The sequence below is a fragment of the Xenopus laevis genome, chromosome 5S (genome assembly GCF_017654675.1).
Source record: "Xenopus laevis strain J_2021 chromosome 5S, Xenopus_laevis_v10.1, whole genome shotgun sequence".
In the NCBI taxonomy this organism is placed as follows: Eukaryota; Metazoa; Chordata; class Amphibia; order Anura; family Pipidae; genus Xenopus; species Xenopus laevis.
Genome location: NC_054380.1, coordinates 1,002,501 through 1,025,774, shown reverse-complemented (window position 1 = coordinate 1,025,774; position 23,274 = coordinate 1,002,501). Strand labels below are relative to the sequence as shown.

At 36.7% G+C, this 23,274-nt stretch overlaps 1 protein-coding gene across 1 annotated transcript in view; it reads left to right on the top strand.

Moving 5' to 3' along the window:
• xpo1.S (exportin 1 S homeolog) overlaps nucleotides 1-23,274 on the top strand; it is a gene marked incomplete at its 5' end in the record, with an annotated part of 32,875 nt that overhangs the window by 9,505 nt on the left and 96 nt on the right. Inside the window, 22 exon segments of the mRNA NM_001090265.1 lie at nucleotides 2,596-2,668; nucleotides 3,651-3,712; nucleotides 3,794-3,838; nucleotides 4,868-5,049; nucleotides 5,290-5,338; nucleotides 5,878-5,997; nucleotides 6,078-6,206; nucleotides 6,584-6,742; nucleotides 7,289-7,486; nucleotides 8,819-8,957; nucleotides 10,212-10,393; nucleotides 11,635-11,791; nucleotides 11,892-12,055; nucleotides 13,972-14,106; nucleotides 15,395-15,578; nucleotides 16,258-16,364; nucleotides 17,576-17,770; nucleotides 18,091-18,259; nucleotides 18,721-18,855; nucleotides 19,858-20,017; nucleotides 21,161-21,257; nucleotides 22,351-23,274. The exon segment at nucleotides 22,351-23,274 is cut by the window's right edge and continues 96 nt beyond it. Of these exon segments, the coding sequence (NP_001083734.1) occupies nucleotides 2,596-2,668; nucleotides 3,651-3,712; nucleotides 3,794-3,838; nucleotides 4,868-5,049; nucleotides 5,290-5,338; nucleotides 5,878-5,997; nucleotides 6,078-6,206; nucleotides 6,584-6,742; nucleotides 7,289-7,486; nucleotides 8,819-8,957; nucleotides 10,212-10,393; nucleotides 11,635-11,791; nucleotides 11,892-12,055; nucleotides 13,972-14,106; nucleotides 15,395-15,578; nucleotides 16,258-16,364; nucleotides 17,576-17,770; nucleotides 18,091-18,259; nucleotides 18,721-18,855; nucleotides 19,858-20,017; nucleotides 21,161-21,257; nucleotides 22,351-22,497 (2,988 nt within the window). The 3' untranslated portion in view covers nucleotides 22,498-23,274.

Genomic DNA, 23,274 nt, shown 5'->3' with positions numbered 1-23,274 from the left:
GAGGTCCCGCAGGCTTCGGGTTGGCCACACATCACTAGTTGCCAACATTCTACAGATCATATGTAAGACCCTACTTCATGTGAATAAACCATTTTAATAATAATATACTTTTTTTAGTAGTATGTGCCATTGGGGGGTAATAAATAGAAAATTGCCATTTTAAAAATTAATGGCTGCCCCCTGGGATCATAGGATTCACGGTGCACACAAACAAACTATACATGTTAGGTCACATGAGCCAATTAACAGACCAAGTTGTGTCTTTTGCTTCCATACTTCTTCCTGTTAGTTAGAGCTGCGGTATTTCTGGTCAGGTGATCTCTTCCTGTTACAGTTAGAGCTGCGGTATTTCTGGTCAGGTGATCTCTTCCTGTTACAGTTAGAGCTGCAGTATTTCTGGTCTGGTGATCTCTTCCTGTTACAGTTAGAGCTGCAGTATTTCTGGTCAGCTGATCTCTTCCTGTTACAGTTAGATCTGCAGTATTTCTGGTCAGGTGATCTCTTCCTGTTACAGTAAGAGCTGCAGTATTTCTGGTCAGGTGATCTCTTCCTGTACAGTTAGAGCTGCAGTATTTCTGGTCAGCTGATCTCTTCCTGTTACAGTTAGAGCTGCAGTATTTCTGGTCAGGTGATCTCTTCCTGTTACAGTTAGAGCTGCAGTATTTCTGGTCAGGTGGTCTCTGAGGCAGCACACAGACCATCACGAGGTCGCTTAATGTGATATAAACTTTCTTAAATATTCATTGTAGGGGGTTAAAGTTTTCCATTAAATGTCCATTTTAGGTAAATAAAAAATAAAATAAAATAAATAGAGCAATTGAGGGGGTGGAAAAAAAATCACATTCGACCTTTGCAATTTTATAAACTTTCAGCATCTTTAATAATTCCTGAAGAGGATGTATGGACCACTCTGACCTTAGCAAAATTAGTCAGTCCTCTTCTTCTTCGGGGTGACTAATCTCCCCGAATTGCCTTCCGCCAGCTAGAATGTAAATCGCCTGCAGGATGGCAATTGGTGCGCTTCGTTTTCCAAAGTCGCCTTCAGAAAACAAAGCACACAGATTGCCATCCCGCCGGCGATTTACATTCTAGGTGGCGGAAGGCAGTTCGGGGAGATTAGTCGCCCCGAAGAAGAGTAGATTTGTTGCCGGGCGACTAAATCTCCCTGCATCTGCCAGTTTGTCTCTGCCCTTCGTAGCTTTGGGTGGAAGCAGTAGTAAGTAAACTTTTTTTTTTTTTCCCCCATAGGCTGCGGATGTGAGAATAAGGTCATTACCGGTGATGTTGCTTATAGCAACCAATCCACAATTAGATTTCAACACTTCTAAAATAAAGCAAAAATCTGATTGGTTGTTATGAGCAACATCACTTCTGATGCTTCACTCCACTTTTTACACAGCATGATAAAGCCCTAAATCTTTAATTAGAGCACTTTTAATGTAAGTGTGTGTTCTTTCTTTTCCTTTTGGTCTAATTTTGACCCAGAAATCTCTTATAAAATTGCTGTTTCTTTGGAAAAATCAAACCTATTTACATAACACAACTGGAAAGTTCTTTCTGTTAAAATACCTGAAAGGTAAACCTTTAGCCACTGCAGTGGCAAGTTGTGTTTTGACAAAGCATAAAAGTTCCTCTTAAATTTTGGAATTATCTGTCGGGAGGTATGGGAATTGGAATTTAGTTATAATTTGTTTCTTTACTGCACATAAATTTTCACAAAAGTGAAGACTACTGCCATTGGCAGATTTTTACCTTAAAGGGTTGGTTCACATTTAAGTTTTAACTTAAGTTAACTTTTAGTATGTTATAGAATTGCCAATTTTAAGCAACTTTTCAATTGTCTTCATTATTTATTCTTTTATAGTTTTTGAATTATTTGCAGTTTTCTTCTGATTCTTTCCAGCTTTGAAATAGGGGGTCACTGACCCCATCTAAAAAATAAATTCTCTGTAAGGCTACAAATGAATTCTTATTGCTACTTTTTATTCCTCATCTTTCTATTCAGACCTCTCCTATTCATATTCCAGTCTCTTATTCAAATCAGTGCATGGTTGCTAGGGGAATTTGCAACCTGATGGCTGAAATTACAAACTGCAGAGCTGTTGAATAAAAATCTAAATGAGTCAAAAACCACAAATAATAAAAAATGAAAATCAATTGCAAATTGTCTCAGAATATTCCTCTCTACATCATACTAACAGTTAATTTAAAGGTGAACAACCCCTTTAAGAGAAACTGGAATCTATTTAAGTTAGAGTACAGTCATAATACAGTATCTGAACATTTAAACAACAAATGGCATATGCAACTGCTTTTCCTCCTGCTAGTAGCACATTTTGCTACAGATTTTATTTGATGCTTTTTCCCTGGTGTGAGCATGATCAACGGGGGGGGTTGGCATAATCTGTAAGAGTGAAATGTGCATGGAAAAATGAATGGGATTGTAGATAAATTACATGTCTTAGTTAATAGGTTGTAGATGACAAGGTTTGAATGAGTGGATTGGATGTGACATTGTTTTGGTAGCATATTTTTGTTTTTGATAAATTCAGTTGTGGAATAACCTGCTCACCTATCTCTCTTCTCCAATTTCAGTATTATGGTCTGCAGATCTTGGAAAATGTAATAAAAACAAGATGGAAAATTCTTCCTCGGAATCAGTGTGATGGTAAATTTTATTCCCCCCCTTAATAAAGAACTATTTAAATGTACAGAAACTATTTACATAGGGAAGAGAGAGAGAGACATACTGGACTTATATATACAGGGTATATATAGATATAGATATATCTATCTCACTTCCTGATGACGGCTTGAGCCGAAACGTTGAAATAAACGTATATTATTTTCTACACTTTGAGTAAGTCCTGAGAGTGTGGTTTTTTTTTTTTTTTTGAACATATATATATGGACTTGTGGTTCAGATGAAGAGGTAACACTCTGCAAATTCACTAAGGTGTGTATTTTGCAGAATAAAAACCTTTCACCTGAGCGAAAAGTCGCATAGCAATAGGGCATGTAACTGCTCTAGTGACCGTCTTTCGCTAGCAAATTGTCCTCGATACCTGTAAAATTGCCGATGTCGCTGTGGACTTGGATTTCTGGCATTTTGTAAATCTGCACCTCTGTGTTTGAAATGATGTATCTCTAAGACATACCAAAATCATTGTTCTAAAGCATAAACCTTTTTTTTTCCACACTGTTGATGCGCTTACGTGCAATAAACAGATAATGGGTTTAAGGGAGTGTACTACCACTTATTCTCCTCTTTTGGTTTAGCAACATGTGCATGTGTAAACTGGCACAATGGATTGTGTGGGCGACACATGCCTTTAAAATCTGCTCCCAGAGTGGGAGTGAAAGGAGCCAGGGTTGCCTTGAAGGTAGACTTTATTAGGGTTATCTTTATTATTGGAAAAGACTGCTGCTAGACATGCAAATTGTGTAGAGAAGAACTTTCTTCTAATACAAACTACATTTGCTATGTCTTTAGTTCTGCCTTGAGCACTTTATAATTATTCTAATTTAAATTGTTAGTATTCCTTGCAAAATCAGAAGCCACAACTTTTTGGTACTCATTGTATGGTGATGACATTTTGTATATAATTATCTAGTATTTGCAAATACCCTTTTTTTTTTTGCAATTTTAGGAATCAAAAAGTACGTTGTGGGACTAATCATCAAGACTTCCTCAGATGCAACATGTGTAGAGGCAAGTACATTATTTTACATCATAAATTTGAGAATTTTTGTCTTGTGGTTCAAAAACATTTTACTTTTTTTTTTTTTGTAGAAAGAAAAAGTGTATATTGGAAAGCTGAACATGATTCTCGTTCAGGTTGGTAATTGTGAGAAACTTTTGTGAACAGGTATAATGACATATAAAGGTGGCCACAGATGTTAATATTTTTAAATGAGAAGGAAAGGTTAAAACTAAGTAAAGTCTATATGAATTCACTCAAAGTAATGCTACTCAGAAGAAACAGCGCATTTCTTTCCTTCTATTGTGTACTCATGGGCTTCTGTATCAGACTAACTGTTTTCAGCTTAAACCTCCAGGGCTAGGGCTTGAGCATGCTCAGTTTGCTCCTCTCCCTCGCTGCTGTAATCTGAGCCCAGAGCTATGAGTGAGCAGGGAGAGACTCGGGCAGGAAGTGATGTCACACTGAGCTAATATGGCAGCTGCTATCCTAAACAAACAGAGACCATGTCTAGAGCTGTATGCTCAGGTATGGTAAAGCATTCTAAAAAAATAAAAATGTTGTTTTAGCTTGCACTGTTGTGGCTAATCTATTGGCAAGCTTTCCTTCTTCTTTAAAAGATCTTTTTATCATAGGACCAAGCTTATCCTGAAACAATGTTAAATGTTTTATCCACCAAATAAAACAACCGTTTCAAACAATATTGTCTTAGTTGGGACAAAAGATCTAAACTAGCAGACTGTGTGTGTGTGTGTCCTGCTCAATTACCAACTGGATTATTAAACTGTCCAGATTATTGTTATCCCATTAACTTCTGACCGCTAAGCACAGAATAAAGCTTGCCCTTTAATCAAAATTTAAGATAATAGGCTATCATTTCTGCAGAAAACACAATATAAATGAAAATGATTGAAATGACTTTTCCTCAAGGTGATGCATGGGATGTTACAAAGATAACTATTGCTAACCTAGAAATACATAAGACCATAGGCATAGTGCTTTTTATACTAGTCAAGAGACTTCAAGGGGAAATCCTATTTAGGGGTTTATAACACAAGTTTCTGTAAGTCATGTTATGAGCACTCAACATGGGCTAGACTTCATTCAGGGACATCATGTAATGGTCATTCAGAAATGTATATGTTCATCTGTCTTCTCATTTGTAGATATTAAAACAGGAATGGCCTAAACATTGGCCCACATTTATCAGCGATATTGTGGGAGCAAGCAGAACCAGCGAGAGCCTCTGTCAAAACAACATGGTTATTCTGAAGCTGTTGAGTGAGGAAGTTTTTGATTTTTCCACTGGTCAGATTACACAAGTAAAAGCCAAACACCTGAAAGACAGGTTTGTTTATTATGCATGAACTCTTGCTTTTTATCTGCTCGTGATGTGTCCTCTGTTTTTACATAGCATTATGTAACGGTTGTTTATCATTCATAACCCTGGTCTTACCTGAGATCAATATAGCCCTGTTCTAGTTATATTTATCTATATAGATAGAGATATATGGATAGATAAACAGTATAAAATGTGTGTGTTCTGTCCTTTACTGATATCTAACTGAATGCTACTTTCCATTTACAGTATGTGCAATGAGTTCTCCCAGATATTTCAGCTGTGTCAGTTTGTGATGGTAAGTTCGGCAATTGCTGCTCTTGTAGCCGTTGTGTGAATTTCTTGCCACAACCAAAAATATTTCATCAAATACAGTTTTGTAGTGCTTGCAGCTTCCAAATGAGGTTTCTATATTTAAGAATAAGTAGGGGTGATTTATAGCTGACGCCAATTTCAAACACAATTGCCATGTTTTTTTACCCACATCATTCTTCCCATGGTTTCAGTGTATTTATGGACACCAGGAGGAATGCTCTGAAATCAGTTGATGTAGTTGTGCTTTAGTTGATGATATGTTTAGCAGCACATTATTTCTAGTACAAGAATGTTGACACACATACCACTGATGAATAGGACTTTTAACATAACTGACTGCAGGTAAATTTGATGCCCCAGAACTGTGCATAAATAAACCCTAATATCTCCGTTGTGTATGCTTTTCTTAATAATATACATATAGGTATATTATAATAATAATAATAACTCTTCAAACTGAATTTTTAGCAACCGTATTCTTGTGCTATTCTATGCTAATCTAATATTTTAAAATTGTTTTAGGAAAATTCACAAAATGCTCAACTCGTTCATGCTACTCTGGAAACACTGCTTCGATTTCTTAACTGGATCCCTCTAGGATATATCTTTGAAACCAAGCTCATCAGCACACTTGTATATAAGGTACAGTTAAGGACATGTTATATGTGGATATCTTGCGTGGATTTTTTTTCTCATTACTAAAACCAGATTATGCTTTGCAGTTTTTAAATGTTCCCATGTTCCGAAATGTCTCTTTGAAGTGCCTCACTGAGATAGCTGGAGTTAGTGTGAGCCAGTATGAGGAGCAGTTTGTAACTCTTTTTACACTGACCATGATGCAGCTGAAACAGGTAAGTCTTCATTACGTTTAAGCTGTCTGCATGGTGTCCATTTTAATCTATAATGTAACATTATATCACTATTATGATGTATATCCTTATAAACAGTCCTTAATGATGTCAAGTTATTTTCATTTTGTTTTATTAGTCATCAAAACTAGAGTATAATAAAAACTAAATGTAACCCCACTGTAAATTTGTCAGGATATTAAATGTCCTCTTAGACTCCATGACTTGTATAAAAACAATTTGCTTTCAGCCTTGCCCTGAATTAGACATCAGAACAAACAAATGAAAGCATTGAGCATTATGAACCAGTCAGCATATTAATAAGATGTATATTACATATATTATTTATTATGTACACATTTTTTCTATTCATCTTTTAGATGCTGCCTTTGAATACAAATATCCGTCTTGCTTATTCAAATGGGAAAGACGATGAGCAGAATTTCATTCAGAACCTCAGCTTGTTTCTTTGTACCTTTCTTAAAGAGCATGGGCAGCTTATAGAAAAAAGACTCAACCTGAGAGAGACTCTAATGGAGGTTGGTAAAAATGCATGTTGTAGTATGGCAAGGATTATACATAATCAAGATTAGCTATATAGCCATGTATCTCACCCATTACAAATTGTTTTAGCTACCTAGGCATTACAATATAGTATACATTGGAAGGATACTAAAAAATACTGCCTTTCAAATGGGGCACACTGACACCAGCAACCAAAGGATATTTCTGAGGATATATTTTTATTGTTACTCTTTATTATTTATTTCACAATATTTATAGAGCACTGACACATTTACACAGCGCTTTACTGAGGAAATATATTATTCATATCAGTCTCTGCCCCAGTGGAGCCTATAGTCGAAGGTCTCTCTGATGGTGCCCTGGCTAGTATTGAACTCAGGACCCCATTGCTGAAAGGCTGTGTATCTTTCTATTCAGGTGCTCTTTTAGTCATATTCCAGTCTCTCATTTAAACAGATGTCTGGTTGCTAGGGGTAAATTGAACCCAGCACCTCTTCTATTTAATTTGTGTTCATGCATAATTTTATTTAGTTATTTATTTCCTATTTTCATATAACTAGGCTCTGCACTACATGTTGCTTGTTTCTGAAGTGGAAGAGACAGAAATCTTCAAAATCTGCCTTGAATACTGGAACCATCTAGCAGCAGAGCTCTACAGGGAGAGTCCATTTTCAACATCCGCGTCCCCACTACTTTCTGGTAGCCAGCATTTTGATGTTCCTCCTAGAAGGCAATTGTATTTGCCTGTTTTATCAAAGGTAAACATTTCGGTTGTATTTTACAGTGTTATTTCTCTGTGAAACTTGTTACATGAATGGTCTGGATCTGGTTGGTTTTTTGCATCGTGGGCTGATTAACGTTTGCAGCTTATCAAACAAAGGAAAGCATATAGGAAAGGACTGGATTCTCCCCTCTCCCTCCATATATCATTAGATAATTCCAATAGAGCAATGTATACAACTTATGCAGGGGGTTCTGTCACGTGTGTGTGTGCGTGAGATATACTGACTTTTTAATGCAGTAAACGGAGACTAAATGTTTTTATGCACACTGGTACCTTTTTGTTAAGTCCGTATTTATAATACATGAAAACAAAAAGTGCTTACACCAAGGTTTTGTCTTTGGGCTTGATCCCCACTACACAAATGTAATGACCCATGTTAGGAAACTTAAAGAAGAAATTCTAAAATCTGCTTTTAAATGCTGTAACAGTTTGTCCAGAGAAACACTGTAACTTAATTAAAATATTTAGCATATAAAGTTGGGAGCTCTTAAAGAAGAAAGAAAGCCAAAAAAAAACGTAAGCTCTAAGCGTTGACAATGTATTGTATAATAGATAGTTATCAGCAAGCATTCCCTCATTACTTTTTCATGAAATCTTTTTGCTTGAATTGATTTTTGTAAAAGTATAGACCTGTATGAAAAAGATTACCTTTGTCTCTGTATGAAACCCGTATAATTAGGGCACACGCATTAGCTTTCATCCGTGCCCTACGTATGCGCACAAGTGTTTTCTCTCCCTTGTGCAGCGATGACGGTCACGTGACACAGCCGTGCATCATCGCTGACCTCTCTGCCCCCGTCTCATTAATCAGAGCTCCAATAGCCGATGCAGTTTCCCCTTTTCCAGGAAACTATGGGAAGCTTTGAAGCTCCTGCGCTCGCTCTGGTTTTAACTTACACTCTGTCAGTGAGCGAGCGCAGGAGCTGAGCTTACAAAAGGCAGCAAAGGATCGGGTCTGTCTGACTGAGGTCTGTACTAAGGCATAAAGCAAAAGACACATTTTTTTTTGACTATGTCCTGTATTTTTTTTTCATCTGTCTAACCCAGTGTACTCAATACATGTAAATGATGTTGTCACGATGTGAGTCATGAAGGTGGCGCATGCGCATTAACGACTGAGCGCAAGACCGAAGTGATGCGCCAATTTAAGGGGGTGAAACTTACGAACGCTTGTGCACAGATTCAGCACTGATATAAGCGTTTTTACTGCTGCGTTTCAGGAGGGGGCCTGATGGAGAACAAAGTGAAGGTAGTTTAGTTGTTTGGCTTTTCTTCTCCTTTAAGGTTTTTTTTTTTCCCCTCCAAGGTGCGATTGTTGATGGTGAGTCGTATGGCTAAGCCGGAGGAAGTTCTAGTAGTGGAAAATGATCAGGGTGAAGTGGTCCGTGAATTTATGAAGGACACAGATTCTATCAACTTGTACAAGAACATGAGGGAAACTTTGGGTAAATATGCATTACTCTTTCTTTTTGATTGTATTGATTTACCACAGAAACACCGTTTTACACTGTAATCATGCATATGTGCGCATATAGATATGCATGTGTGTGTGTGTATGTATATGTATATGTATATGTATATGTATATGTATATGTATATATATATATATATATATATATATATATATATATATATATATATATATATATATATATATATATATATATATATATATAGTCAAATACAAGAGTCCTCTGCACTCAACCCATTATCAATATATTTAAGACAGCGACATTTTGTGCATACTGCTACTAAAAAATGCCTTACCCTTTAAACAAAACAGGGATTGTTTGTCCATATATTGCAATATATTTAAGCTGGCCAACTACGTCAAAGTCATCCCATATCTGGCCAGTCCTATGCTCAATTTTATCTGATTCATTAAGAATTCTATTGCTTCATTATACATTTTACAAAGGGACTAGGTATTACCTGCAACTTAACTTGCTGCTTTCAAAGTAAACCTCCATACTTGGCTGCCCTTTTATTAGACACCAGTGGGATCACCTGACTATAGCTGGGAAGGGTGGGAGCTACAACATGGAGCTGGTCACTGCTCCTGTATAACTATAACAAACAAGGGAAAGTTGTGCTCAACTTACCCTTGTTTGTTATATTATATATATATATATATATATATATATATATATATATATATATATATATATATATATATATATATATATATATATATTGCTTGTACACACAGGTACAGAACTATGAATTCCAAATATGACAGCTTACAATACATGGTGTGTGTGTATAATAGAGTTTCTAATCATATTCCTGCAAAACAGTATCCCTTATATATGCATAGGAAAGTGTGGTCTGGGAACTAACACCAGCTTTTTCAAAAAGGAAAGCTAATGTACAACATTAATGTAGCCATACTTGTTGTTCCCAGAGCCTGCCCATGAGTCATCTTTGTATATCACATTTTTTTATAATTTTTAGATATTTGTTTGTAAATGTTTGGTATATTAAGAAAATGTCCACTTCAAGGAAAATGGCTCTACTCCAAGCTTGGGATACACATGCCTTATCTGATATGGTGCAGGTTAAAATGCTCCTGTCTTGTGCTGTATTTATTTATTATTTTTTGCTATGTTCTTTATTTTATTACCCTTATTGGTGCTTTTTTCAGCTCTGACTGAAAGATTTTATTCAAGCCATCTTATTATAAATCTGTGTCTTTTCAGTATACCTCACTCACCTGGATTACGCAGATACAGAGCGAATTATGACTGAAAAACTCCATAACCAAGTTAATGGCACTGAGTGGTCCTGGAAAAACCTAAATACATTGTGTTGGGCAATTGGATCAATAAGTGGAGCTATGCATGAGGAAGATGAAAAGAGATTTCTTGTTACCGTCATAAAAGTAAGGGTCAACTCTTAACTGTTAACCTTAAAGGAACAGTTCAGGGAAAAAATTAAACTGGGTTATAGGCTATGCAAAATAAAATAAATACTTTAATATAGTTGAAGGGATTCTGTCACACGATTTTTATGGTGCAGTTTTCATTTCTAAATTACACTGTTTATACAGCAAATAATTCACTCAATATTCAATATAAAATGTAATTCCTGAACCAGCAAGTGTATTTAGTTGTAATATTGGTGTGTAGGTGCATCTCAGGTCATTTTGCCTGGTCATGTGCTTTCAGAAAGAGCCAGCACTTTAGGATGGAACTGCTTTCTGGCAGGCTGTTGTTTCTCCTACTCAATGTAACTGAAGGAGTCTCAGTGGGACCTGGATTTTACTATTGAGTGCTGTTGTTAGATCTACCAGGCAGCTGTTATCTTGTGTTAGGGAGCTGCTACCTTGCAGTAAAGAGTGACTGAGGTTTATCAGAGTACAAGTCACATGACTGGGGGCAGCTGGGAAACTGACTAGCCCCATGTCAGATTTTAAATGAGAAGGCAAAACATAAATAGCCTTCTATCATAATTCTGGTGGTCTTACAACTTACTGAACGTTTTGTAAGTTGCCTCCCTGGTGTCATCTAGAAGCAAGACGGCTCTGCGTAGACTGCAGCGTGGAACTCCGGGGACGTCACACATTATGCAGGCATCTTCCTCCCTGATTTTTGCCTTTCCTTCTCCTTTAAAATTAAATATAAAAAAAATCTGTTTGCTCTTTTGAGAAATTAATTTCAGTGCAGAATTCTGCTGGAGCAGAACTATTAAATGATGTGTTTTGGGAAAAAAAGAAATTCCATGACAGTATCCCTTTAATTAGCCAGAAATGTTATGTAGAGGAATGTTCAAAGCTTTCCTACTCTACAACAATGAAGACCTCAGTGAGCTGCCTACTGGGCATGTTGTCTGCCTCTTCAATGAATATCAATCAGGCATGCCCAATAGGCAACTCTCCTAGTATGAAGGATCAGAAAAGCAAAGGGGGCAGAGCTTCACGGTAGGAAGTATCTGAGAAAGGTGCAAGTGAGACTCTTGTGACATGTGACAAAGAATCTACTTGAAATAGAATGCAGGGAGAAAGGTAAGTTATTGTGGTGGCTGTTTAGAGTAATTTTAGGGAATTTTAAAATAAAAGTCTAAGCATGATGTGTGGTTTCTACATTTTCATTGTAACAAGTAATTTTAACAATTTAATTATAGGATCTCCTTGGTCTGTGTGAGCAGAAGCGTGGCAAGGATAATAAAGCCATCATTGCATCAAACATAATGTACATTGTGGGCCAATACCCCAGATTTCTGAGAGCTCATTGGAAATTTTTAAAGACTGTTGTAAACAAGTTATTTGAATTTATGCATGGTAAGTATTATCCAGAATTTGCTAAAGGAACATTTCAGAGTATGCAAATGTATCTCTAAACCACCCCTACCGACTGATCTCATGCAATCTTTCTTTCCAGAAACCCACGACGGTGTTCAAGATATGGCATGTGATACTTTCATTAAGATTGCACAGAAGTGCCGTAGACATTTTGTTCAAGTGCAGGTTGGAGAAGTAATGCCTTTCATTGATGAGATCTTGAACAATATCAATACCATTATATGTGATCTTCAACCACAACAGGTAGTCTTTCCTTCTTTGGAATCTGCAGTTTTAATTTTGCATTGTAACTTTTGTTTTCATGGCAGTTGTTAAAAGGGGCTAATTCCCTTCAATTTTCTGATCCACATAATTCTAAAAATAAACTTAAAGTTGGTCTAGAGACACAGGATATAATGGGACGGGATGTTATAGGATATGGTTTGGGTTTAGTGTATGTTCTTTATATAAATTTGACTTGTATTTTGACCTGTATTGAGACATTATGCTACATAACATTATTACTCCAATTTAAACAAAAAAAGATAAGTGGTATGTCTTTAATTGAACAATACTGAACAAAGATTTTTAGTGAAGCAGTATTCAGTTGTATGAAATTAACTCAAATGTGAAAAACGGGAAGCAAAAATTTGGGTACCTTTGCAATTTTACTAATTTGAATGCATGTAACTGCTCAATACTGGTTACTGGCAACGCCAAATTGGTTGGATTAGCTCATTAAGCCTTGAACTTCATAGGCAGGTGTCCAATCATGAGAAGTTATTTAAGGTGACCAATTGCAAGTTGTGCTTCTGTTTGACTCTCCTCTGAAGAGTGACAGCATGGGATCCTCAAAAGATCTGAAAACAAAGATTGTTCCATATCATGGTTTAGGGGAAGGCTACAAAAAGCTATCTCAGAGGTTTAAACTGTCAGTTTCAACTGTAAGGAATGTAGTCAGAAAATGGAAGGCCACAGGCACAGTTGCTGTAAAACCCAGGTCTGACAGGCCAAGAAAAGGAGCGGCATATGCAGAGGATTGTGAGAATGTTAAAGACAAGCCAAAGATCATCTCCAAAGACCTGCAAGAACATCTTGCTGCAGATGCAGGTGTATCTGTACATCGTTCTACAATTCAGCACAATTTGCACAAAGAACATGTGTATGGCAGGGGGATGAGAAGCCCTTTCTGCACTCACACAAACACACTCGCTTGTTGTATGGAAAAGATCATTTACACAAGACAGTCATTTTGGAACAAAGAGCTTTGGACTGATGAGACACAAATTGACTTATTTGGTCATAACAAAAAGCGCTTTGCATGGCGGAAGAAAAGCACCTGCTACCTACAGTCACATTTGGTGGAGGTCCCATCATGCTGTGGGGCTGTGGGGCTAGTTCAGGGCCTGTGTGGCTAGTTCAGGGATTACTGGGGCCCTTGTTAAACTCCAGAGTCGGATGAATTCAACCCAATATCAACAAATTCTTCAGGATGTTCTTCAAGCATCAGTCACAGTTTTGTTTTTTAGATTTTGAATATTATAAAACTTTGAGTAACAATGTAACTAGGCTATACAAAGGCTAAAATAAAAAGAGAAAACAAAACAATATGAGTTCAAATTATAGTTTACAAATCTATGGCATGATTTGAAGCAGACTGTCCATGCTCGGCAGCCATCAAATTTAACTGAACTGGAGAGATTTTGTATGGACCAATGGTCAGAAATAGCCACATCCAGAATCCAGACACTCATCAAAGGCTATAGGAGGCGTCTAGAGACTGTTACATTTGTAACTAAGTATTGATATCTCTGTTGGGGTGCCCAAATTTATGCACCTGTCTAATTTTATGATGCATATTTTCTGTTAATCCAATAAACTTGATGTCACTGCTGAAATACTACTGTTTCCATAAGGCATGTTATATATTAAAATGAATTTGCTACTTTGAAAGCTCAGCCAATGATAAACAAAACTCCAAAGAATTAAGAGGGGTTCCCAAACTTTTACATATGACTGTAAGAATATGTCCTATTCGGGAATATTGCAAGTCTGCAAGCTGCCATTTTACTTCTGGCCCAAATGGTGATGCTGATGTCTTAAAAGTTGGCAAAAGTGGTGTAGATCAAACGCAAACTTTATATGACAAACATCTGCAGCTTTTATGATCTTTATTTCAGGTTCACACATTCTATGAAGCAGTTGGGTACATGATTGGGGCTCAGACGGACCAAACTGTACAAGAGCATTTAATAGAAAAGTATATGTTACTACCAAATCAAGTGTGGGACAGTATCATTCAGCAAGCCACAAAGGTAAGAGCTGCATGTGCTGCCAGTTAATTAACTTATATGAATGTGAAGCAATTATGGCTCCCCTGCATAGATGATTGCCATAAAGTGTTGCTGCTATGTAAATTCATAATCTGTTTGAGATTAATACATTTCTAATGAGTGGGTCAGGCCAGCCTGACAAATGCTTCTATAACGGAAGCAAATCCTGCAAACAGCAATGTTTCAGCATCTACTAGAAATCCTTCCCAGAAGGCAAAAGGCTGTTGTAGAAGTAAAGGGAGGATCAACATTTAATTATTACCCTTGGTTTTGCAAATCTGGGACAGGCAAGTGATACTTTTAACCATGTAACTTCCATGTACTTGTCTGATCTTATGCGCCACATCCACTTACAAAAATCTTTCCATTCCAGATAATGGTAATTGTTCCCTTTCCATCTTTTGTCACAAAACTCACCAAGTTGTTAATTTGTGCTCAGCAGATATAGTTGCAAAGCCTTTATGCTATTTTATGGCGGGCATAAGGTTGCGAATAAACCAAGGAACATTCAACACGTCTGTCTGCTCAATGGGCACAAGTGGGCATTTTTCAGGTTGTTTGCCAAACATGAGTTCAGCTTGTGCTGAACATACTTCTTGCCTATTTAATTGACAAAATAAAAAGGTTTTATTTCTTAATCTAAACAGGGAAATTAAATCTACACATGGGCAGATTTATCAAGGGTCGAATTGAAAATTCAAATTGTTGTTCAAATTACATTCGAGATTTTCAAAAAATTCTAATTTGATTATTCAGAATTATCATATACTGGCCCTTTTAAGAACTCAAATTCAACTATTCTCCATCTTAAACCTGTCGAATTGTTTAATGGGATAAGTCCAGGGATCAATTTAGAGTTGTTTGCAGCCTTCCTGTTCCGAAAAAAACTTGATTCGCGTTTTCAGGTTGATCCTATTCACCCGAGTTTAAAAAAAAAAAAAAAAAAAAAAACTATTTTAATATTAAATTTCCAGTTGAATTTCTAGTTCATGGGAGTTTTGAAAATGTGTTTGGTGTTGTAAGGTAGGAAATAATATTGCCATTATACAAACCCTTTACCCCCTGGTCACTTTTAGTTGCAGAAGTTCTTTATGCAGGGGGTGTTGTCTGTGCAATAGGCAAACAAGTGCTAGTCATTGAAATCATTTCAATCCATTTATATTCAACAATGTGACATTAGGACAGGGAAGTGTCTGTACAGGAATACAAGATACTTTTCTCTCTACAATGGTTTTGCATGTAGCTTTTAACCATTTTTATTCCTTCACAGAATGTTGATATATTGAAAGACCCAGAAACTGTAAAACAGCTTGGCAGCATTTTGAAAACAAATGTAAGAGCGTGTAAAGCGGTTGGTCATCCTTTTGTTATCCAGTTGGGAAGAATTTACCTGGATATGTTAAACGTGTACAAGTGCCTAAGTGAAAACATTTCTGCGGCTATACAGGCAAATGGTAATTACCATTTCTTTTAATTTCATCCACCACTTTGTTTTGCAGCAGTTGGATTAATGTGCTGGATTTGTGTTTTACAACACCTACAAGCATTTCTCATTCCAAGTCTTTATCCCCCACACTTTTTATTCATTACAATTTGCTTTGCTTCCATATTTTCTGAAACTGCTCGTACTCATCTCCTTCTCTTCTGTTTCTTCCTTTTTAACTAAAGTGAACTAAGAATCAATGTCTGAATAGAATGTGATAGTCAGTAGTTGAGCTGTCTCTGCAACACAACCCAGGGTTTTCCACCTGGAGACTCGTAGCTCTATGGGCTCCATTTTATTATAATTTGGCCTTCAAGTATTTTTTGAATAAGATTGTGGGTCCCTGTCATGGAAGTAGCTAGACATAACTGACATAAACAGCTATCAGCAGAGTTAAAGAAAAAAATACTTATATTTGTATGTTCTTGTAGATCTCCTATTTCTTTTATCCCTTATTATTGTAGCCTTGTATAGCCAAAATAGGTGACCCATTTCTGTAAATCTACTGACTTGCTCTTATAATACAGCAGCAAGAAATAACTATTTGTTAGAAACAGACATGAAATGTCATGATTTGAGTAGGACCTATAAGCCAGAAACAGATGTGCTTCTCGGAATGGCAAGTTGAGTAATTCTGTTTATGGTTATAGGTGAGATGGTCACTAAACAACCACTCATCAGAAGTATGAGGACTGTCAAAAGGGAAACTCTAAAATTGATTTCTGGCTGGGTGAGCAGGTCCAGTGACCCACAGATGGTGAGTATAGTGAATAAGTGCCTGCAATTAAGACATTTAGTTAGTTCATTAAAGAGCCATTAACATGTATTTTTCCCGTGTTTCTTTACCTTTTGTATTTATCGAATGATAATATGAAGCTATAAAATATAACATTGTTATTGTTTGGCTTTCAGGAATTTTTCAAGTGTTTTACATTTTAAAGGAATTGATTAATATAAAAAGTGTTTAAATAGACAGGCTGTGCAAAATAAAATATGTATCTAATATATAATTAGTTGGGCAAAAATGTAATGTATAAAGACTGGAGTGACTGGATGTGTAACATAATAGCCAGAACACTACTTCCTGCTTTTCACTCTTGGTTTACACTGATTGGTTACCAGGCAGTAACCAATCAGAGACTTGAGGGGGGGGGGACATAACGGTTGCTTTTGAATCTGAGCTGAAGGCTGAGAATCAATTACAAACTCACTGACCAGTTATGTCCCATGTGGGCTCCCTTATAGTCACTGACTAACTCGGAGTTAGAGAGCTGAAAAGCAGGAAGTAGTGTTCTGGTTATTATGTTACACATCCACTCACTCCAGCCTTTATACATTACATTTTTATATAGCCTTTGTACATCTAACTATATTAGATACATTTTTTATTTTGCACAGCCTATCTATTTACCCAGTTTTTATTTTTATACAGAACTGTTCCTTTAAAGGTCACTTGTTGGCTAAATCCCCAACCAAATTGAAAATTCAAATTCGATTTTTTTTAAGGTTTTAATTGTGAATCATTAAAACTCTATTTGAGTTTGAATTCAAATTTTGAGATTTATCATACTCTGGCCCTTTAAGAATTCAACTATTCACCACCTAAGACCTGCGGAGTTCATGTATATGTCAATGGGAGACGCCCAGGGATCAATTCGAACCTTAAAAAAAAATAATTTGGATTTGACCCTTAATAAATCTGCCCCTTAGACTGTCTGTACCCCTCACTTTTTAAACTTGCATGTATTTCTGTACAAAGGACTGAAGCCAGAGAGTGAGTTTAAAGTGCCTTAGAATTCTGTAGGATGTCAGCAGTTATGTTGAAATTCAGTTTAATTTATTCATACAGTCCCAGCAAATGACAATTCACAGCATATATTTATACTCCTGTTCTCTTATGAAACTGCTTTTAACACTTTCTAGCGTTTTCTTTCCCTGATTTAATTCTTCTATTGATTTCTTTGGCAGGTTGCTGAAAACTTTGTTCCTCCCTTATTGGACGCCGTTCTTATTGATTACCAGAGAAATGTACCGGCTGCCCGAGAGCCTGAAGTACTCAGCACAATGGCTACGATTGTAAACAAGCTGGGGGTGCATATTACAGCCGAAATACCTCAAATATTTGATGCTGTATTTGAATGCACGTTGAATATGATTAACAAGGTATTTACTGTATTCCTAATCATTTTATTTGGTCTTATTACATTGAAGTTGTTTATCTATATGTATGTAATGGCATTCCTTTAATGTGGGATCTGTTATATGGAAACCCGTTATCCAGAAAGCTCCGAATTACTAAAGGGCTGTCCTCTATAGACTCCATTATAATCAAAAAAATGTAAAAATGATCTTTTCTGTGTAATAATAAAACAGTGCCTTCTACTTGACCCAAACTAAGATACAGGTATGGGACCTGTTATCCAGAATGCTGTATAGAATTGTTGTGGAAGGAGTGGGCTATAATTTTATCTCCCCTTATCTAGGACTTTGAAGAGTATCCAGAGCACAGGACACACTTTTTCTTGCTTCTTCAAGCTGTGAATTCCCACTGCTTTCCTGCATTTTTGGCTATCCCTCCAGCTCAGTTTAAACTAGTGTTGGATTCTATTATTTGGGCCTTCAAACACACAATGAGAAATGTTGCAGATACAGGTAAGGTATAAGTGGGTCCTGCATACAATCAATTTATTATCAGCAAGGTTATAATTGGCATTTAAGATCTAGATAAAGGGGCACTTACCCTGCAAGTTGGAAGATGTATAAATGAGGATGTTTTAATGTTTCCTAAAGAGCACAAAGGATATGAAAGGTGCATATAATGCTAGTGAACCTCGCTAGCTCTAGTAGTTACATTTATCACATTCAGTACAGTATAAAAATAAAGTGTCACATCAAATGAACTTTGTTTGCTGATGCCTCTCCATTATAGTTCTGTGACTCTTGTTAATTGTATCAACGTTCACTTTTATACCTTTCTACATTATTGTTGGTCTTGCTTCAAAAGAATGAAGAGCAATTGATAACCCAGCAGGGTAATTCCAAAATGAGTGGGAGGTATATAAAGAGAGAGAACTTTAGTTTGATATTAAAGGATGTTTCTCGATTCTCTCCAGGTCTACAGATTCTATACACCTTGTTGCAGAATGTCGCCCAAGAGGAAGCTGCAGCGCAGAGTTTCTACCAAACGTATTTCTGTGACATTCTTCAGCACACATTCTCTGTTGTAACAGACACATCACATACTGCTGGTATGTTTCATTTACACCTTCTTGTAGTGTCACTGGGGACTCCCCTAACACTTATCATAGACGTTGGAGATTTATATACAAACTGGGACTGTTCCCTTCATCTTCTGAGTGGCTGCAAATTGGTTTTGGTCTCACTGAAGAAACATTGTACAGTTGGTGGAAAAAGTATCCAAATGCTAGGATTCTTCCTTAAAGGGATCCTGTCATCGGAAAACATGTTTTTTCCAAAATTAATCAGTTAATAGCGCTGCTCCAGCAGAATTCTGCACTGAAATCCATTTCTCCGAGAGCAAACAGATTGTTTTATATTCAATTTTGAAATCTGACATGGGGCTAGACATATTGTCAATTTCCCAGCTGCCCCAAGTCATGTGACTTGTGCCTGCACAGAAAAATGCTTTCTGGCAGGCTGCTGTTTTTCCTTCTCAATGTAACTGAATGTGTCTCAGTGGGACATGGGATTTTACTATTGAGTGTTGTTCTTAGATCTACTAGGCAGCTGTTATCTTGTGTTAGGGAGCTGCTATCTGGTTATCTTCCCATTGTTCTGTTGTTTGGCTGCTGGGGTGGGGAAAGGGAGGGGGTGATATCACTCCAATTTGCAGTACAGCAGTAAAGAGTGATTTGAAGATTATCAGAGCACAAATCACATGACTTGGGGCAGCTGGGAAATTGCCAATATATCTAGCCCCATGTCAAATTTCAAAATTAAATATAAAAAAACCTGTTTGCTCTTTTGAGAAATGGATTTCAGTGCAGAATTCTGCTGGAGCAGCACTATTAAATGATTCATTTTGAAAAAAATTTTTTTTCCCATGACAGTATCCCTTTAACTTTAAATGTGTCATTGGCATAATTATTTTACTCCACAAGAATAGCTCTACATAATGTTTGTTTTTTAAAATTTAAAATATTCCTTGCAGTACAAAACACCTTTTTTTCTGCTGGGAAGAATAGATGTAGATGAATGTTCACAGATCACTTTCTATTTTTGTTTTATAGGCTTAACAATGCATGCATCCATTTTGGCATACATGTTCAATCTAGTGGAAGAAGGAAAGATAAATACGCCTTTGAATCAAGCTAGTCCTCTTAACAACCAGCTGTTTATTCAAGAATATGTGGCTAACCTTCTAAAGTCTGCGTTTCCCCACTTACAAGAGTGAGTATGTTAATCATAAAGGTCAACGTTAAGTTTTTTTTAGGTTGCTGATATGGTATGTCTAGTATTACTTGGTAAGAAGCAATATCACCCTAGTAAGGACAATTGCACACTCAGACATAACCAGCATTAGATGCCCGCGTGATACTCATCTGGTAGCAAAATTAAAGGAATTTCCCTTCCATTGACTTCAGTGGTATTTCCTTAGGGATGCACCGAATCCAGGATTCTGTTCAGGATTCAACCTTTTTCAGCAGGATTCGACCGAATCCTTCTGCCCGGCCGAACCAAATCGGAATTGTTCTTTGCATATGCAAATTAGGGGCAAGGAGGGAAATCTTGTAACTTTTGTCACAAAAGAAGGAAGTAAAAAATGGTTTCCCCATCCCACCCATAATTTGCATATGCAAATTAGGGTTCGGTATTCGGACATATCTTTCGCAAAGGATTCTGTGGTTCGGCCGAATCCAAAATAGTGGATTTGGTGCATCCCCAATTTCCTTGAACCCTGTCTAGGTCTGACCACAAGTAAACTGGCTGGGTCCTGGCTATTACCTTTAAATGTATCTTGGGCCGTCCACAGTATTCTGCGACCTCTGACCTCAAAATTGCAAAGTGGTAAAACACTGGAAATCTCACAATCGTTGCTACTAAAGTCTGATGTTGCCTATATATATAATATGATACGAATTTATAGTTGGCTTATTACATTCATTATGGTTTATAAAGAAATCTGGATCACTTGAGGCCATAAAACACCTTGGAAGGTCAGATTGGTTCTGGCCCTCAAATTGGTCTTCCCTAGGGAATAGTAAATGAATAATTTAACAAGGAAATTTGCGTTTTATCTTTACCGTCTAAGCATATAATTGACCGTAATGAAGAAGAGATAATCGGTTGCAAAAAACTTTAATATTTCCAAAACTGATTTTATTTTCTACTTTGAAAATGGCATATTTTATGTGGGCTCCTGTATATGCAGTAGACATTCAGTTTGAACGAGATAAATGTCTGCTAAATTGCAGAAAATATTGAGGCTTAATGAATGTGGGGCAAAATGTAAAATCAAAATAAATCTGTAGGAATATAAAATCTGGGTATAAGTAGTTAATATATGTGACTCGTTTCCCCGTTCTCTTACAGTGCGCAGGTTAAACTTTTTGTGACTGGCCTCTTCAGTTTAAACCAGGACATTGCAGCATTTAAGGAACATCTTAGGGACTTCCTTGTACAGATTAAGGTATGTCCTCCTGTCTTCTTTTCCCTCCCTTAACTGAGAATTGTTTTGTTTGTAAACTTTTAGCTTTAAGGTCAAAAGCGGAGCAATGTTTTTTTCTGTGGTGTATATTTCAACACATTAAAGAGGGACTATCATGAAAATTAAAATGTAATATAAGCTTCAGCACACTGTAATTAGAAACTTTCTAAATACAATCAATTAAACTCACCAGACATCATGTCTCTCTACTTGCAGAATTTGTATAAGACGCAGTTATTTTGTTTGTACTAAAATCAGTTGTTTGAGTGAGCTCTAATTCATTTGTTAGGAAAGGAGCCCCCCTATAAGATGTATTGGATCTAAGGGGCACATTTACTATTGGTCGAATATCGAGGGTTAATTAACCCTCGATATTCGACCGTCAAAGTAAAATCCTTCAACTTCGAACTCGAAGGATTTACCTCAATCTGTTCGTTCGAACGATCGTAAGAAAAATCGTTTAACGATTAAATCCTTCGGATCGAAGGATTTTAATTCATCGATCAAACGATTTTCCTTCAATCACAAATTGCCTAGAAAGCCTATGGGGACCTTCCGCATAGACTAATATTGGTGATCGGTAGGTTTTAGGTGGCGAAGTAGTTGGTCAAAGTTTTTTTAAAGAGACAGTACTTTGACAATCGAATGGTTGAATAGTCGAACGATTTTTAGTTTGAATCGTTCGATTCAAAGTCGAAGTTCAAAGTAGCCAATTCGATGGTCGAAGTAGCCAAAAAAAAAACCTTCGAAACTCGAAGTATTTTTTTATTCTAATCCTTCACCCGAGCTAAGTAAATGTGCCCCTAACTGTCAGTGAATATCTGACACCCAACTGCTGCATGAAGACAGAATGAAGAGAAACAGATACTGAGAGAGGAATAGTGAAGATAAACTTGATTATTTCAGAAACAGTACAGAATATTTAATTGATTGTATTTAGAAAGTTTCTTATTTCAGTGTGATGGATCTTGTATTTCATTTTGACGATAGTTCACCTTTAATGTAAGAGCAAGCGTTGCTAATGTAATTATTTCCCTAAAGAAATGACGTGTTACTGTTTTGTTTTTCTGCTCAGGAATATGCCGGTGAAGACACATCCGACCTGTTTCTGGAGGAAAGAGAATCTTCCCTTCGACAAGCTCAAGAGGAGAAACACAAACTGCAGATGTCTGTTCCTGGAATACTTAATCCACACGAAATTCCTGAAGAAATGTGCGACTAGTTTTTAAAAAGTCAAGTGAAGCCGTTGACTTCCCTCTTCCCGCTGAACATCCAATTGGTTCAGGAAAACATCACTTTGATTATTGTTGACCAAAATGATGCCAATTTGTAAATTATAAAGTCACCTAGTGGCCCTTTTTCTTATTATGCGTTTTTTGTATGAGAAATTTTCTGTGAAATCTCCTTCCATTGTTTAAAGCTTTGGTCATCTTTAGGTTTGCATGACATTAAGGATTTTTTTTTTTCCTTTTTTAAAATTCTTTCATGGCGAGGACCGATCAGAACTGATCCAGAACCTGTATTCGGGTAGTTCTCCCCATGAAAAACACCTGCTTTTTATTAAGTTTTTCCTCCCCTGTTTCTTTCATATTGATTTTGCAGCCCAGAAGGAATTTCAGTGATAACAAGTTGACTTGTGTAGACAAGTGCTGCGTTGTCTGAACAATTAGCCGTCATTGATTAGGGTTGAGCTGGGCTAGAGGACATACTGCAAGTTGGATACAAGATAATTGGTGCAGCAACATCATATCATCCCATTGTAAAGTGACGTCACAAAGTACGGGAACACAGTACAATTAGTTATTTTTACACCGGTTTTTTTGTTTTTTTTTTGTTTTGTGTGTGTGTGCTGTCGCTTTGTCGACAACAGCTTTTTGTTTTCCTCAATGAGGAGTGTTGCTCATTTGTGAGCCTTCATTAACGAGAAGTGAAATGGTTAAAAATATTTATCCTGTTAGAATAGGCTTGCATCTTTTTAACAACTCATAAAACTCTGGCT